General features: G+C 33.8%; 1 protein-coding gene across 4 annotated transcripts in view; it reads right to left on the bottom strand.

Annotated features, from left to right (window-relative positions):
• The window catches only part of WDSUB1 (WD repeat, sterile alpha motif and U-box domain containing 1), a 36,289-nt gene extending 19,420 nt beyond the window's left edge, over nucleotides 1-16,869 (bottom strand). For 3 of the 4 annotated variants that reach the window (XM_070940892.1, XM_070940721.1, XM_070940805.1), the window contains exons 1-10: nucleotides 16,783-16,869; nucleotides 15,511-15,926; nucleotides 14,157-14,341; nucleotides 12,117-12,206; nucleotides 11,288-11,381; nucleotides 10,012-10,045; nucleotides 7,075-7,115; nucleotides 6,860-6,966; nucleotides 4,282-4,461; nucleotides 185-325 (exon numbers count right to left, since the gene is read on the bottom strand). In XM_070940892.1, the coding sequence (XP_070796993.1) occupies nucleotides 185-325; nucleotides 4,282-4,461; nucleotides 6,860-6,966; nucleotides 7,075-7,115; nucleotides 10,012-10,045; nucleotides 11,288-11,381; nucleotides 12,117-12,206; nucleotides 14,157-14,341; nucleotides 15,511-15,908 (1,270 nt within the window). In that variant the 5' untranslated portion in view covers nucleotides 15,909-15,926; nucleotides 16,783-16,869. Of the gene's footprint in view, nucleotides 1-184; nucleotides 326-4,281; nucleotides 4,462-6,859; nucleotides 6,967-7,074; nucleotides 7,116-10,011; nucleotides 10,046-11,287; nucleotides 11,382-12,116; nucleotides 12,207-14,156; nucleotides 14,342-15,510; nucleotides 15,927-16,415; nucleotides 16,560-16,782 lie in introns of those variants that run through there. The other variant, XM_070940977.1, reaches the window with a different exon arrangement.
• Nucleotides 16,870-17,679: the final 810 nt, after the last annotated feature.

Raw genomic sequence — 17,679 nt, 5'->3', positions numbered from 1 at the left:
GGTTCGTTTCTATTGGTTTCTGGGAATGTAATCAACATGGTGATAATTAAAACTAAAAATGTTTTCCCTGCGCCTTTGATAGAAAAAGAATACACAGAACTTGCTTTATAAACAAGTAATATTTTTCATTACTAAATCTCTACCAAAACGATATATGCAACTAAGCCATCTTCATTACACTTACCTGCAGCAATCACTGGCTCTTTCATAAGTTCTTTGGTTATGGGGCACAGGAATTCATCAGGAATCTCTAGAGAAGCAGATTTCATCTCATTCCTGAGCTCCTCAATGTTACGCAAAACTTTACTGCGAAGACCTAAAGATTCTGGAAAAGTCGTATTAGAGACTTCTTAGTGACTAGATCTAACTGGAAAATAATACACGGGAACATACAGTTAACTAATCATGTAAAATGATTCTGTTTTTTAATATTAAAAGCTAAAATCATGTGTCTCTTTTAAATTTGCAGAGAGAACACTTCAAACAATGGTCTTATATAAAGCTATCTGTAACAGGGACAATATAAAATGAAAACATTACATTCGCTTTTGCCTACTTATCGTTAGCTCAAGTGACAAAAAGACATTATATACAGAAAAAAAATATAGCCAAGAAAACAAGCATGAACATGTATTGCTTGACATGGCCAACAATATCTCTAAATGGCCATGTTTTGTTATAATGTTTGAAAAAAAGACTCGTTTTGATTGCTTCAGTAATCCTGTAGTAAATTATACTGTTTTACTTTGTTTCATCTGCTGCTCATTTATTGAATTCTACTCAATGATTGTAATAAATATCGCAAGTATCATTTCTATCTGACTCCACCCTAGACTCAATTTTTATAAAAGACAATGTAAATTTATTTGGATAGGAACTCATTAAGGTGGATAGGAACTCATTAGGGTGGAGCCTAATTATTAATGATGATCTACCTGGTGGTCATCTTCCCATCCAATAAATGTTTCTAGAGAATTAAAAAGAGAGCACAAAAGCCGAGCATTTACTATAAAATAATAAAAGTTGGTCCATTGTCTTAATTTTCAGCTTATGAATTTCATTTATTTTTATACAAAGCTTATTAAATCTGAGAAATGCTTTATTTTTCAAAAGGACAAATGTACTTGTAGCTCTTAATAGACTTTTGTTGAACTGAATGATGAGTTTTATAATTTGATTACTAATAAGGAGTGTGATATGGAAAAAAGAGATCTTTTTTTAAAGATCTGAAGTAGTTTGTACTTGTCTTTTGTATTTTTTATCTCTGAATCTCAGGCCAGCAAGGAACAAATGTTTGCATCTTCTTCATGTTTTTTTAAAAATACCTTTTCTAATGTAACCAACTCAATGATTGGTTTAGATTTTATTTATTTATTTTATTAAAATTATGCTGCCCATCTTGCTATCCAAATTATGTGATGGTATGGGTAATGGATGGATGTGCCCTATCAAGTCATCAGAAGGTCTTTGGATTCAACACATCTTCAGCACATCTTTTTTTTTGGATGTTGCAATGTGTCAGCCTCAGAGGTTGGTAGAAGAAACTGAATTTCACTTTTCTTTCCTGAAGTCAAAGCATTCTGTCTGAACTAGGAAAATGCAAGCAATCCTGTAGTTATTCTGATTTTTCTCAAGGACCATAAAACTGCAGCCTCAGGAAACGTTAATTTAAATAAAGTATCATAATTATTTCTTAATGTTATTTCTTTCAAAATACTAAGCTAGAAGATGTCAAAAGTTAAAATTCAGAGAAATTGCAGCCATTAAACGATCACTTTTTAAACTATTATTGATCTTGAATCTTTACAAGACAACCATCTGCCCTTTGCACTGTATGGCACTGAATGCTGGGCAGCAACAACAGGGTCAAAAGCTATCTCCATGCCATGGAAATGTGAATGCTCCATGGATATTGGGCATCTCCTGTCTTGACCACATCACAAATGACATCATTCAACAACATTTTGATGTGGAACCAATTATAGAGAAGATGAGAGAAGGCTGACTCTGCTGGTATGGACATGTCTAGAGAGCAGTACCTTCCACCATGGCCAAGACTGCCTACCAACTAGAAGTCAATGGCCAGCGACCTCACGGGGGTCCAAAACAGAGATGGCTAGACACCATCAACAAAGATTTGCAAGCCATGGACCTACGCCCTGGAGACAAGCTGACTGTGCAAAGTGGCGCTCAATGATCTGAAAAGCGGACCCTGCACCTGCCGGAATATGCTAAGAAGAAAATTGTTCTTGAATCTTACAAAAAAAGTAACACAGTTGAAGCAATAATGCTGAAAACATTAATTTTGTCAAAAAAGGAGAAAAAAATATCTGGGTTGTTGGCCTACTCAGGGAAAAGTTTTCTGACATAACGGAGGCAAAAATAAATTCTTTTCAAGTTGCAGAGATCAGAATCTATAGAAGTTCTGAAGATAAAAAAAGAACAGCTTAGAGATATGTTGCATGTATAATATGAAAAGAAAAAAATCCTCATAAGGATTTTTCAAGAATAAGATTTTTTTCTTGTTTTCAAATTAATCTATCTCTACCTAACTTTGACAGGAAATGTCAAAACAGGATGTAATATTATTAGGTAAAGTTATATAGAATAATAAATACTGTGCTAAAAAGAGTTGCAAGTCAACGATTTTTTCTTTCTTCCCTTGTATCTCATATTTTCTTTCCCCCTCTTTTCCTTTCCTTAATTTCCCATTTTTATTTTTCTTTGTATTTTATACATTGATAAAACAATAAAAGTCAAAAAAGCTCTAAGTTATGTAGAATAATGTTGTTTACTCTCCTTCAACTTAAAATGATAATAAAGTGTATTTCAGATTTCAGTACTGTACAATTCAGGTTTTGGTATTAGAAAAACTCAGTAAATATTTAAGTTAACAACAGTTCTGTTCTATAGTGATCATGATAAGAGAGTCTGCACAACAGTTTTCAATCACAAAGTCAAAGGCCCACTGAGTTAAACATCAGGAAGACAAATTTATATACAATTATAGGCTGAGAAATATTGTGCAGTTAAACAATGGAGGAATGACACACACCTGCAGGTACACCTGCCTTCTTCTTATTCAGTTAGCTTTATCAGAATTACGGAGATCAGCAAATTCTGCTAACTAACGTATTTCACATTTTGTTTATCCACCTTATATTATAGATCTCATTACGATCAACTCTGCCAAGTTTCTTCTTATTTTCCTGTTTGTAGCTAGTAATTAATTCTCAGTGGTGTCATTAAAAGTCCCTGTACACTGACGTGTTATTACATTGATATTTCCACGGAGTGCTTGTGCACTTGGGGGAGGTCAACCTATCTTCAGTCCCACTGATTTCAATTTTTATATAAGCTTATCATCAGCATTATCTAATTAGTCTCAACTGATAAGCTTTGGCAACTTTGGTACCCTTGAATAGTCAACAAAATTCATGGAACAAAAGGGAACCATTATAAAAATTATGTGTGATTTCTATGTGTATGAAATTCACAGATAATTTTTATATATACCAATATATATATATTCATATATTTATTTATAGAAACTAACAGTGATTGTTAAAATTTAGAAATATTATTTGGTGAAATGGCTTTGTGGTCCTCACTAGTAGTACAATAAACAGTAAACACGATTAAAAGACTAACAAAACGGAAGATGATTCATTTTCAAATGCATTTGATTCATAAACCAATTCTATTCATGTTATTTCTTGTTAAAACCAACTGTTATACAATCCTCATCCTCACTTGTTTGTATTATCAGATCATTATTTGATTACCTGTATGATTGTTTCATATAAAATAAAAGAATCTGACAAGGACTAAAATCAAGGAATAGAATGTATTTGATCTTCTATACAAGATACAAGAAGATTAAAAGATACAAGTAATCTGTATCTTTTATCTGAAAAGGCACTGAAGTTCTATAACTTGTTTACAAAATCAAGTATTTAGGCCTAAAAACTTGGTTTCCATGCTAAAAAACTTATATAAAATTATTTATTAAATGACAATCACTTGATAACACAGAAGAATGGAATATTTTGACAACCTGGACCTGTTATTTTTCTAAATGTCAAATGTTCATATTGTTCTACATAAGATAAAAAAATCAAATATTCCTAAAACCATTAATGTTATTAATAGCTATGCTAGGGTTGGATTTTTTTTTTTTTGCATAAATTATGTTCAAATTAGATCAGAATATTCAACTTAAATAATACTTCATTCTGTTAAATACTTTATATTGTAAAATACTTAATTCAATGGTCTTACCAATTTTTAAATCATCAGTCAAGCTCTCTTTTGTAAGATTTAACAGTTCTTTACCATCAATATTGTTTCTTTTAAAAATCTCAACTAGGTCTTGCAAGTTATGTGTTTGAAGCCAAACAGAAACATCTTCTTCTGTCCATTTATCAACAGAAATCTTTGATTCCCGTATCAGAGGACTTCCTGAGAAAAGATTAAAATGAACTCACATAACTAAATAACATATAATAAAAGAAATAATTAAAACATTACTCCAAGTGTAAAGGGTGGCACAAATATAACATTTATCCTTTTTTTTTGGGCATCAGATTATAGCAAATGCAACATAACATAGATCTTGGTTTGGTTTGGTTTGTTATCAGTGTGGGAGAGAGTGAAAAAAAAACATTATTTGAATATTCCAATGTGGCTTTCTACAATAGAAGTGGTGACACCCAAATATTGTGAACATGGGGAATATTGTTAGATATAAAGACATTTTGACAGATCGGGAAGAATTGAAACAAAAACAAGAACTAGAGAGTCAAGGGATTGAGATAGATTGGTATACAAAACTGCAAATACAATCAAGATATGAAGCAGATTGTAGACAATATGGCTTTAACTTGGGGAAATCAGAACTGGATGAAATATTGACAGGAACAGATGAGAAAATGATTACAAAATTATATAATTATTTATTGTGTATTAGACTAGAAGATGAAGAAGTAAAAGAAACAATGACAGCATGGGTAAAGAATTTCGGATACACCATAGAATTGGATAAATGGCAACAACTTTGGGAAAGAAATTATAAATTAACAATGGCAACAGCCTATAAAGAAAACCTGTATAAGATGTTTTATAGATGGCATATGCCACCAGAAAAATTAGTTAAGATTTTTAAAGATAAATCAGCTAAGTGTTGGAAATGTCACCAGTTGCCGGGATCATACTATCATATGTGGCGGTTGTGTAAAGAAGCAAAATAATATTGGGTGAAAATACAAACATGGTTAGAGGGAATGTTGCAGCAACATATAGAGTTAAAACCAGAGATATTCTTATTGGGAATTTTACCAGAGAATTATACTAAAGAAGATACATATTTGATTATTCATATAATAACAGCGGCTAGAATTGTATTTATTTTACGAAATTGTACTTGTTTACGAAATCAAGTATTTAGGCCTAAAAACTTGGTTTCTGTGCTAAAAAACTTATATAAAATTATTTATTAAATGACAATCACTTGATAATACAGAAGAATGGAATACAAAACAGGAAAGCAGATAAAATCCCATTGGAAGGAGAAATTATAAAGAAAATTTTAGAATGTGCAGAAATGAATAGATTAACATTGAGAATAAAAGGTAAAGAGGAGTCGATGTATTTTAAGACATGGGATAAATTTTATGATTGGTTGGAAAAGAAACATGAATAAGGACATAGAGATAAAATAGATAGAGAATAGATGGGAGAAAACAATTAGAAAAATAAATATCCAGATGATGTCAAGTAAAAGGAGAAAGGGGAGTGGGGGGTAAAAGGGAAAAAAGTGAGATATTATAAAAATGTACGCAAATGATGAAATAAAAATAAATAATAATTGAATAAGAAATTGAAATGAGAATAAAGATAATTAGGAAATCAGGGCTGCTCGAATACCATTTTAGATTGAACTGAAAAAGGAAACAACAGGAGAGAGGGGAAGGAGTAGAGAGAGAGGAAGGGAGAAGAGAGGAGAGAAGAGGAGAAAGAAGAAAGGGAAAAGGAGAGGAAGAAAAGGGAGGGGAAAAAGGAGCAGAGGAGAAGGTTAGAGGGGGGAAGAAGAGAGGAGTGGGGGAAGAGAAGGGGAAGTAGGAAAGAGAAGAAGAGGAAGAACGAAGGAAGTAGGAGGAGAAACAGGAAGGAAGAGAAGGGGAAAAGAAGAAAGGTTGGAGTAAAGGTAAAGGGTAAAAAAGCAGCCCCAAAAAAGTAAAAATGAAAAATGAAAGTTAAAAGAAAAGATGAATGAAAAATGATGGATATGACTGTACATGTAAATGTGTTTATGAAAAATAAAAATAAAAACGTTATTGATAAAGTACATATGAGTGTCAATCCCTTTAGATATGCCTATATACCAATGTAATAAGAAATTGATAAAGCAGTAAGAATATTTTGTGGGGCAATTAATTAATAATTAACTTGTATAGTTGATTAGATTGCTTGATTTGGCCACTAGTACAACAAACTAATATTCATCGAAAAGTATGTAAGAACACAATAATTTAATCCTGGATTACTATTGTGAACTGACATGTGTGATTTAAGCCTGGTTGGATAAAAATCTCAATTTCATCCAAAAGTACAACTGAGTTTCCAACTGTTTGTTTCAAAAATTATGGAATAGGAATTTTTCTTGGAAGCAAAGTGATTATTTCTAATTGAGATTTGGGATTAGTTGAGAAAGGCTTCTATTTGGAGCCTTACTTGAGACAAAAGGCAACAAAGAACATTATTTTACATATAAAAACTTGTTTAAACTTGGGTGGTAAAGATGTAAAACAAATTGGTATAATGTTTATAAGGCAGGAGACAAAAACATTTTGGTACTGACCTATGAAAAGTTGTTCTGGTTCCAGCTGCCAGATGTGGACACATTTATCCATTGAACCAGTAGCAAACAATGGCATATCTGGTGCAAAGGCACAAGTTGTAACATATCTAGAAATAACAAGCTATTTGATAAATATATGTCACACTTCAAATGCTATCCTTGATTTAATAATAATAATACTATATAGCAATATACTAATACATGCTAATACCTACCTGGTATGCTGAGTCAAAATGTGCAGGATGCTCCCAGTGTTCTGTCCAAAACAAACAAACAAAAAATAAGGGAATTTACAACTAACTTTATACCATTCTTACATCCAAAGACTACAGATGTACAGAATACGTTTACAGATATCTATAATACAGGAAACTGAATCTATTAAAAATTGCAGTAAATCTTTATCAAACACAGAGAAAAATTCCAAAACTGCAGGTATCCCTTACTCAACTGGGCTTACAGGAAAAAATATTCTTGCAGAATATCCTAAAAGGATGCAAATGACCAGCTGTCTGCGAGGAGTATAAATCCTTCCATTCCTCAATGTCCTGCCAGAGCTGAAGAAGCTTTTATTGGATGAGAAGCGAAATGTCTTCAAAAGGAAAAAACAAGAAAGTCCAGTTGCCTCTTGAAAAAGCACCTTTGGGACAACCATGACCTGGATGACTGAGAATCTCTACAGACTTTTAGCTATACTATTTGGGATGAACACCCTTTGAATGGTGTGGGAGTAGGAATGGATTTCCAGAGGAAAAAAATTGCAGACTACAGGAACCAGGAGCACTACTCAGGTGACCCTGAGGACACAGATAAACCTTCAAGTGCTTCAATGACCCTCTAAAAAGATGCAAATGACCAGCTGTCTGCATGGAATATAAATCCTTCCATTCCCCGCCATCCTGTCAGAGCTGAAGAAGCTTTTTGGATGAGAAGCAAAACATCTTCAAAAGGAAAAAAACAAGAAAGTCCAGTTGTCTCCTAAAAAAGCACCTTTGGGACATTCTTGCAGGACATTTTTAGAAAAACCACTATCCAATGTTTATATATATTTTTGAAGATTATTTACAATTACGATACTCTTCAAAAATATTAAGAAGTAACATAAATGTGACTAGAATTAATTATGCTGCCATCTGTATGTGAATAACAAATCCTGTAATTAGCATCTTGACCACTAGATGCTACCCTTCACAAACATTGTTCTACTTCCATTGGAAAAGCTATTTCTTTAAAGCAATAGTGTTGGTATATAGTTTTCTATAATAATTTTGTTCATTCTTAAGGTGCCATAAGTCTTTCTTATTATTTTTTCAATTCATAATTTTCTCTAAAATTTATCTAAAATAAAACATTGAAGTATTCTACATACAGTACTCAAATTTACCTCAGAAAAACTAGGGAAATATTCCAAAATTGACTATTAAATGTCCCACGATTGTATAAAAAAACAAGCTTGCAATAAAAAACTTACAGATAGCTAGTACATGCTCGTTTTTCAGTATTTCATATTTCATTGTATATTCAGTATCATACAACTGCTTATACAACTTGCTATCTGCTCATCACTTGTCTTTACAAAGCCAAAGAATCTATCTTGCTAATTTGATATATCAAATCCCCATTTTGTTTTTTAACTTTCAAAGACATTTGGACTAACAGTAACTAAAACTTTTGTATCATTTAAAGATAGACATAGTCCTCTAGGTAATCAAAAAGTGCATGGAGAAAAAAATACTACAGTGTCACATTTCAATTGAGACTGCAATCCTTTTCACATTAACAGTAACATTTAATATGAAAAATGCCTTTGTCTCCTGCCCCCCCAAAATTTTTTCTGTCTGCATCAGAAAGTTGCAGCCCCCTAAATCTATTTTGGTAAATGGCTGATGAAATTTATCTGCTGGCAGACAGTTGACCTTGGATATAACCCATCTTTAAAAAAAAGAAAAGAATTAAAGATATAGTTTTTAATGAAGTAGAACATTTTCTGGTTGTCAAGAAGGGAAACTTTTTTTCCTATACCAGTGGTGGTTTGCCCCCGGTTCGGACCGGTTCACAAGAACTGGTAGTAAAACCAGCGGGAGGCCCTGCCCACTGCCTCGGGTATTGTCATTGGCGATCTGTGCATGCACAGAAGGCACAAGTGCAAGCAAAGCGAGCACACACAATCCCATTGCAAACTGGTAGTAAAGGTAAGTAAAACCTACCCCTGTCCTACACCCTATAAACTAATTGAAACTGTAATGCAACAAGTGACATAAATATTCTAAATATTTTTTACAAATAATTCTGAGGAATAACAAACAGATTCAAAGAAAAAAAAAAGCCTAAAGCAAATACCTGGCCTACATAATAGCTTATCATGGAACACACTAGTTTGGCATTTGTAAATGCTAGAAGTCAAGTTCCTAATGGCAACTTTCACCTCTCAGAAAGTATTTATCTCTTTTTTTTAATTGCCAAATTTGTCTGCCATTTTATGTTTACATGAACTTATCCAAGAAACTAAGTTCATATAAATCCATTCTTCCAGTCTACAGAAGAGGATCAGAAAGGAAAAGAAAAATACAGAAGACTGGCAACGAAAATAGTGTTAGTGGGAGATATTTAATTTCTGTAATTCTGATCTATATTTTCTGATGGATTGCTGGGACAAGACATAGTGGACCTCACAATGATTAAAAAAACCCAAAACATGAAATTGATCAGAGGGCTTAAAATGGCATTTTTTGCTTTTCTTTCAGACATAAAAACTTGAAACCAAGACTTATTCACCGTAGAAAAAAAATGAAAATGACAATGTAACGGGGGCAGATAAAATCTACACCTGAAAAATCAGGAACAATATTAATTCATAAAGCTCACTGTTTGTATACTATTTAAAAACATGTGAATTAAACGATATGGGTTTGGATACTTTTTATAGGAAGGTTTAGTTGCCCAATTCCTATATAGGTGTGGGGGACTTATGATTAGGCTTACAAGTATAGAACTCTTTTGCTTAACTTTTTACAATTTAAAATAGAATAAAATAAAAATAACAGTTACCGAAAAAGCAATTTTTGCAATGCCTACTAATAGAAAAAAGAATGTTAATATATTGTTATCTTTGCATAACGAGGGCTTTCCCTCTTAGATACTTAAATACTTACGGTTTCAAAAATCATTACAGTTTTGTCCACAGATCTAATATGAAAAAAAAGATGAAATAACATAACTGCCTCAGTACTCATCATTCAGTATTTAAAAAAAGATTTTAATTGTACAAGAATCAGAATAATATGAACAGGAAACAGTGAGCAAAATGCTCAGTACTAGAGCGCAGTGATTATTATGAATAGTTAACTTTACAATAACCGCCTTTGCAACTCAAAGGGAATGAAAAGAAATCCAGGAGGATTAGAACCATCAAAATAATCTGCTGAACATTTTAAAAGCTGAGAATCCAATAATTAAGAATTTGATAGTTATCTCTACTAGAAGGAGTAATATATACTTCTTAAATGATTTTGCTTGTTGGCTTTGATTTGTATTCTGTGTACAGGTAGTCATCGACTTATGACCAGTCGCTTAGTGACCATTTGAAGTTATGATGGACCCCTACTTACAACCCCAAATTCCAACAGCCTCCATAGTGATTACATTTTGGGTGCAATTTACAATGTGTCCCCCACCCCCAAACCAGCATTTTCTTCAGGAAAACTGCCTAATGAAGACAATGGATTCACTTAATGGCCGCTGTATTCATTTAGTTGTGGTGACTCACTTAATGACTGCTGCAAAAAAGGGTGCAAAATCAGACACATGTAGTGACCCGCTTAATAACTGGCATGACTTATGACCATAAATCTAGGCTCAGTCGTAACTCAAGGACTACCTGTAGTTTTGATCCACTGCTTGGTTGAACGAAAGTAGTATTAGAGCTGCCTTGCTCCATAACCTTGAAATACACTATATTAATGTAGAATAAACCTTTCTGCAAAAGCAATTAACATTTGAGTAGGAACATTTTTTTTGATATTGCAAATTAAATGTATAATTGTTTATATTTACTTTCTGTTGCAAAAACTTATGTTTTGAAAATGTATTTAATGGAAGCATGCCATCCACACATTTTTCTTTTAATTCACACAGAAAGTTTGATGATAGGTACAAAACTTGCAAATATATTTTCCTTACATTTTTAAATTTGGGAGATTGGTCTATAATGATTTTGAGTTCATTACAAATGCTCAACACTGTCTTCTCCTTAAAATGATTCATGAGCTAAGATGGATATAATGTCATGCTCAGTATTGTCAATAGCATCACAGCACTTATCAATTTAGAAATAAGCTAAATAAAGGTCTATCTTTATAAACACAGAAATGGGTTTCTGAGCAAACCAACCACAGAAGTAAAACATATAAATTAAACAAAGATTCTTACCCAGTAACTAAAACTTGCCCATTGTAGGAAAAAGCACAAGCCAGAACGGGGGCAGTATGTCCACTTAAAGTACATCTACATCTCAGGTCAAATCCTAAACATTGAAAGGTGAACAAATATTTAATGAAAATATTCTTAATCAAATTGCAACCCTGTCACCTTTGAATACAAAGTAAAATATACTGCACAATGCAGTATCTAGGTTGCATTTTGTGTTGTAAATCTGGCTGCTCTTTAATTTTCTAGTTCTGTATTCCATGACAGCAATGAGAATAGGATGGAATGGAAGGCTTTCTTAAAAAATTCTACTTTCATAACAAATTTTTCTGATCATCCTGCCATCCCCCGCCCACAAATGTGCTTTGGAAGCTCTTTAGAATCAATTTTGGAACCAAAGTAGAGAATACGGTAATTTGATCTGACAGAGACATACACCACTGGATATTATTAATGAATGCATGTTAATGAATTCATATTCATATTAATGAATGAAAAATATAACTTTTAACCCTCAATCTAATATCAATCAAAATAATGAATAATTATAAATGAGAAAGCTTCACACTCTTAAAAATGATTACTTTCTTTACCTTTCTCTCTGTGTTGTTGGTGTTTTTATTGCTTTATTGTAATATGTTGCTTTACTGTAATGTACTGTCAATTATTTCCTTTACTTTTTATACTATTATCAAAAAGAATTATTCACTTGTTCAGTAAGATACTTTTTTTGTGTCTTAGAGGTTTGTTTGAACAAGACCTAATTAAAAAATCCAAGCAGTGGAAAGGCAAATAATTTTTTAAAGAATAAGCATTTTTAAATTCAAGATACCTGTAGAATCAGAAGATGAAATGAGCCAGATCTTAATTATGCCATCCTGACCAGAAGATGCCATTCTGAAATAATCAGCATCTTGCTTATCTGATAAAATAGATATATATCCAGAAATGGATGAGAAATACATGAGAAACATAACAAAATAAGGTTTTCTATTTTTTTCAACATCTGCTTCTAGTAAACTAAACATAATTAGAGATTTGCCTTGCATAACTCAAAAATCTTGTGGACTATATGTAATGTAGGTAGTCCTTGACCTATGACCGGAATTGTGACCAAAATTTCTGTTGCTAAGCAAAGCAGTTGATAAATGAGGAATGCCTGATTTTATTACCGTTTTTTACCATAGTTGTTAAGTGAGTAACCACAATTATTTATTTATTTATTTATTTATTTTATTTTATTTTATTTTATTTGTATGCCGCCCTATCTCTATAGGACACAGGGCGGCTCACAACAATTAAAATCAAACCAGATAAAAACATATTAAAATACAAATTAAACGTATGTTAAAACTCATTAAAATAATCAAACCCCATCAGTTACAGCCATGTCTTTAGTTCACGGCGGAAAGTGCGAAGGTCAGGGGCCAATCGGAGCCCCAAGGGGAGTTGATTCCAAAGGGTGAGTGCGAATTATTAAGTGAATCATGTGGCCATTAAGCAAATCCAGCTTCCCCCATTGATTTTGCGTGTCAGAAGCCAGCTGGGAAGGCTTCAAATGGCAATCACATGACTCCAGGATGCTGTAACCATCGTAAATGCATGTCAGTTGCTAAGCGCCCAAATTTTGATCACATGACTATGGGGATATTTGTGACAATTATCAGTGCGAGGACTGATTATAAAACACTTTTTTCTCTGCCACTGTAACTTCAAGCAGTTGCTAAACAAATGGTTGAAAGTTGAACAAATATCTAGTTTGCTTTGTGTTGTAAAGCAAACAGTTCTTGAATTTTCCAGCTTTGTGTTCCATGAAAGCAATAAAAATATGCTAGAATGGAAGCGTTTTTCCATAACATAACAATAATAATTCTATATAGTTCCTTCAATTCACAAACCTGTTTAGGTGTGTCCCTATTTGGGATTCCACACAAGGAATCCCAAATAGGTAAGGATAAATGGACATCTTTCATTCCAATTTTAACTATGATAACTTAAAAAATATTATATACTGCTCAAACAACTAAAGGGAACACAAAACTACTGTATGTAACGAACAAAGTATTTAATAAGGCTATTTCATTCATTCAGATCTCGGATGTCTTCTGCTTGTGTTCCCTTTATTTTTTTGAGCAGTGTATATATTTTAGAAGGACTTAATTTGATATATGGATGTTAACATTTTCCTATGATAATGTAATTTGAAATCATAAGACTAGATGAACTGTCTATAGAATATTCAAGTAGAAGCCAATTAGCAATTCTAAAACCACATTTATTAGGGAAAAATAAAAAAAAATAAAATTAATTGCTTTGAATTTGACAACATCTTTCATATGAAGAGAGATTAAAAGTTATTGTCCTTTTAAAGTGTGTTCAGTGAAAGCAAAGCGGCATTATATATGATTGTTGCCTTGAATTACTTATAAAATAAAACAATGAGATTAAATCAAATAAAAATATAAAAATAATAAATAATTTCACGATTTTAATTGCAGCCAAAATTCTCTTCTACTTCAAGCACAATTCTTTAAAGAGAAACAAGAATATGATAAACTTTTTACACAATACAGTCCTCTGCACATATTCTAAGAATTAATTCCTAGTGTGACCAATAGGGCTTACCCACAGTAAATATATTTAAGATCGCAGTCTTACATGTCATACATACTGCAAAAGAGACAGATCACTAGACAAGAAATATTACTTAAGGAAAAAAAAGTGGCCTTAAATCCATTACAATGGAATTAAAGAGAAATTTCAAAAGGAGTTTATATTCATCAGTTATAGACACTAAGGACAAGAATACAAGTTAAGGCTGGAACTGACAAGATATTAAAAAAGGATTTATTTAAATAGTAAATTATCTAACCAGAATGTGGCCTTGAAGAAAAGTCACAGCAGGTAACACCAAGATCATGAGCTTTCTCATTATATAAGCACTTCATTTTGTCATCCCAGAAAGTTAGATCTCCACAGGATGATCCCGTCACAAAGAAACGTCCATTAGGAGCAAATGCACAAGCTACCAATGATCCATCTTTAACACTACCAGATCTAAAAAGCAAGAATAAAGGAATTTGGTAGTTAAAACCCTGTTACATGTTTGGGGGAAAAAAATAAATCTAAAAGGAGCAATATCTAAGCTGCCTACAAATGTACTGTAACATTTTAATTTGTGTAATTATAAAATATCAAGACTTGTTAATTCCTTGTCAAGGCCAGGGCTATATTTAAAAAGCCTCACTGACATTTAGGAAACTACATATACTCCTTTTTTTGCTCCATTTTATATTAAATGTAAATTCTAAACTATGTTAAATCTTAATTATAATTATTTAGAGTAAGCAAGAATCATTAACTTAGTTTGTAATGGGTTTATTCTAAAATATGCCAGGATTCAGATAATAGGCAAGTAGTTGTTAATTTCATGGAAACAAAAACTTCAGAACAGGATATCACAGTTGCCTCAAAGGAAAGGAAGGCTAGAGTAGTGGTGAAATCCTGCTGATTCTGCCCGGACCAGTAGCGGCAGCGGCGCATGGTTCAACGAACCAGTAGCAGTGGCAGCACGAGGCTCCGCCCACCTTCCCGGACATCATTAATTCCTGGTTTTAACTGCATGCGCAGAAGGTCAAAAATCGGACCTGATGATGGCACACGCACTTCCGAACCGGTAGGGAAGGTAAGTAGATTTCACCCCTAAGCTAGAGCCACAATTTAGCATTATGTCCAGTGAGTTGACTGATTCACATGAATACAGCACAAGAAAATTTATCATTCTTATTGAGATATCTTACGCCTAAAATAATAATTATGCCAATATAAAACTGCATTGTTTCATACTTGATAAAGTGGTTTTAAACATGATACTATACAGAAGGATATGTCATTTTAAAAAAACAAACAGAAATAAAATCTTTCCTGCAATACTTGAATTTCAAGAATTCTCTTCAACCCATTGAAGTCCAAGTTTATCCTGACTTTCACAGAAGCAGTCCTAACTTTATCACTAAATGAGACAGTCTGATCAGCCTTTCCCAAGTGGTACCATCAACACTTATTGGGCCTAAAACTCCCTTGAGGTTTGGTTCACAAGGCAAAAACAGCTTATTGGAGTAGAAATGGGAATGCAACTTCTCCCATTATATTAAGCATGAAATACAAATAAAGATAGTAATTCTGAAAAAAAATATTTCTAACAGCCACAGATTTGATATACTCACCGATACAATTTTAGTGTCTGAACATTCCACACATTTACACTTCCATCAGCTGCTCCTGAAACTAAATATGTAGAATCAGGGGAAAATCGACAAATTCTTAGAGGGTTTCTACAGGGATGCTCCAACACTGCCACTTTCAACCCATCTTGAGTATTCCACAAAATTGTGTTGCCATCTGTAGAACACGAGGCCAAAATATGTCCCGAAGGAGAGAAGCAACAGCAATGGACAGCGTAAGTGTGGCCTTTCAGTGGTGAGTAAGGAACCTCACCAAAATTGTTTAACGAATACAGACGGACTGTTTTGTCCAAGGAGCATGTAGCCAAATAGGAAGAAGAGAAGGCACAGTAGTTGACATCATCTTTGTGGTCTGCCAAAGTGCAAATTAATTTAACCATTTGGTGATATAAAGTTACCTGAAATAAAGAGAACCAAAAATCAAGCTGATTTGTAATTTCTGGATTAAGTTACACTTCGTTGAACATTCTACTAAGAAAGCTGATCTATAATTACCAAAATATTAGTCCTCACAAAAAAATGCTTTGTCACTAGTTTTAAATCAGAGTAAAGGTGAAAAGCTAAACCCAAAATAATAAACCATACATTTATGGCTTACATTGCATACTGTCCATCATTCTTTATTTTACAACGGCGTCCTTTAAATTTAATTCCTTGCTTGGTTTTGCTCTTGAATTGCCCTTTGTAAAAGCAAACTTTTAAACATAAACAGTTAACTTTTTTTTCTCTCCTTATAAACAAACCTCTTTCAGATTTGCCCTTTTTTTTTTATTTTTCCCAAGAACATATGGGTGCTGTAGTAGGTCTCCTATTAAACAGGCACACTGGAAATAAATGCCTATTTGGATTTTGCTTTAGAGTCTGGCAGCCTCCAACCTTACAGTCACCTGCAACGTCAGAATCGCTTCCTGAAGTCCCTGACACTTAAATCTGTCTGCTTCACATGTTCGAGAGAGACGTACTTGGAAACGAACATTTTCAAGGCAGAGGACCGACCCTTTCGAAGTCTTAAGACTAACACTAAGAAACCCCCTTCCCCGTTTCCTCTTTCCAGAAGAGGGGAGGGACCCCCAGAATAGAGTGGCTGTGACAGACAAACAGGGGACCACCCACCACCGGGGGGCGCTCTCGTTCTAACGACCCCCGGCACTCTCAGGAGTGACGCCTCAGCCCTCCTATCCGGGACAGGGGACGGGGGAGGGGGGAGGGGGGCGGGAAACCCTCCCTTCAACTCTATCCAACTCTTATTCCTACCTCCACCTATGGGCCGCGCGACGGCTTTGGGAATTCGCCCGTTCTGTCCGCGAGGAACTGAGCAAGGCGGCGCGGCGCGAGGACACCCGACCTGTCAGAAGCAAAACAACATCACGTGGCCACGCCCATCGCTTCTCTCCGGAGGGGAAAGATGGAAGTGCTGTACAGTTTAAAAACCGGGCGAACCTGTGCTCACGTGACCGTCTCCTCAGAACACGGAAGCAAAATAAAGAGGGGGGGCCGCGTGTTGGTGACGTGACGTCACCATGCTAAACAAAGTCTGGAACCTCCGTTCCAGTTTTCTCCGATCCTGTACAGTACTTGTACACGGAGGCGTGACACAGGCGGAAACTGCATTTAACACAAAATGGGGAAAAAAAGGGTTGCGAGCCGTAGTAGTCCAATAAATGCGGCCGAATTAAAGACTAATGGGTCTTTTTTAAAAAAATATATATTTGTTGAATTTTCCAACATTAAAATACACAGTACAACCAAATAGAAAAGAGCAAAAAATAAAAAACTATAACACACAACAAAAACAAACACATCAAAATACTAGTAACAGCTTTTCTACATCGGTATATCTATCCTAATTAACTTCCATACACAAATTCTACTTCTATCTATCACTATCTTAACTTACATCCTTATCTAAGTTATAATAACTTCTATTCACAATTCGGTTTCGTGACAAAATATGGCTTACATTTTAGATTTACTCTCCAGCCAGAAATACCATCTATTCCAAATTAAATAGTATTCGGTATCTTCCCTTTCCTTAATTTCCATAGATAATCTGTCCATTTCTGCACATTCCTATATTTAAGACTAATGGGTCTTTTGCAGACTTTGAATTAAACCCCTTTTAAAAATCGCTGCAACTTAAAGGTATTTTGG

Source organism: Pituophis catenifer, unplaced genomic scaffold (assembly GCF_029215685.1).
Source record: "Pituophis catenifer annectens isolate HBS135680 unplaced genomic scaffold, rPitCat1.0.hap2 SCAF_1, whole genome shotgun sequence".
Classification (NCBI taxonomy): Eukaryota; Metazoa; Chordata; class Lepidosauria; order Squamata; family Colubridae; genus Pituophis; species Pituophis catenifer.
The sequence above is the reverse complement of the archived record's forward strand: the minus strand, read 5'-3'. Positions and strand labels throughout refer to the sequence as shown.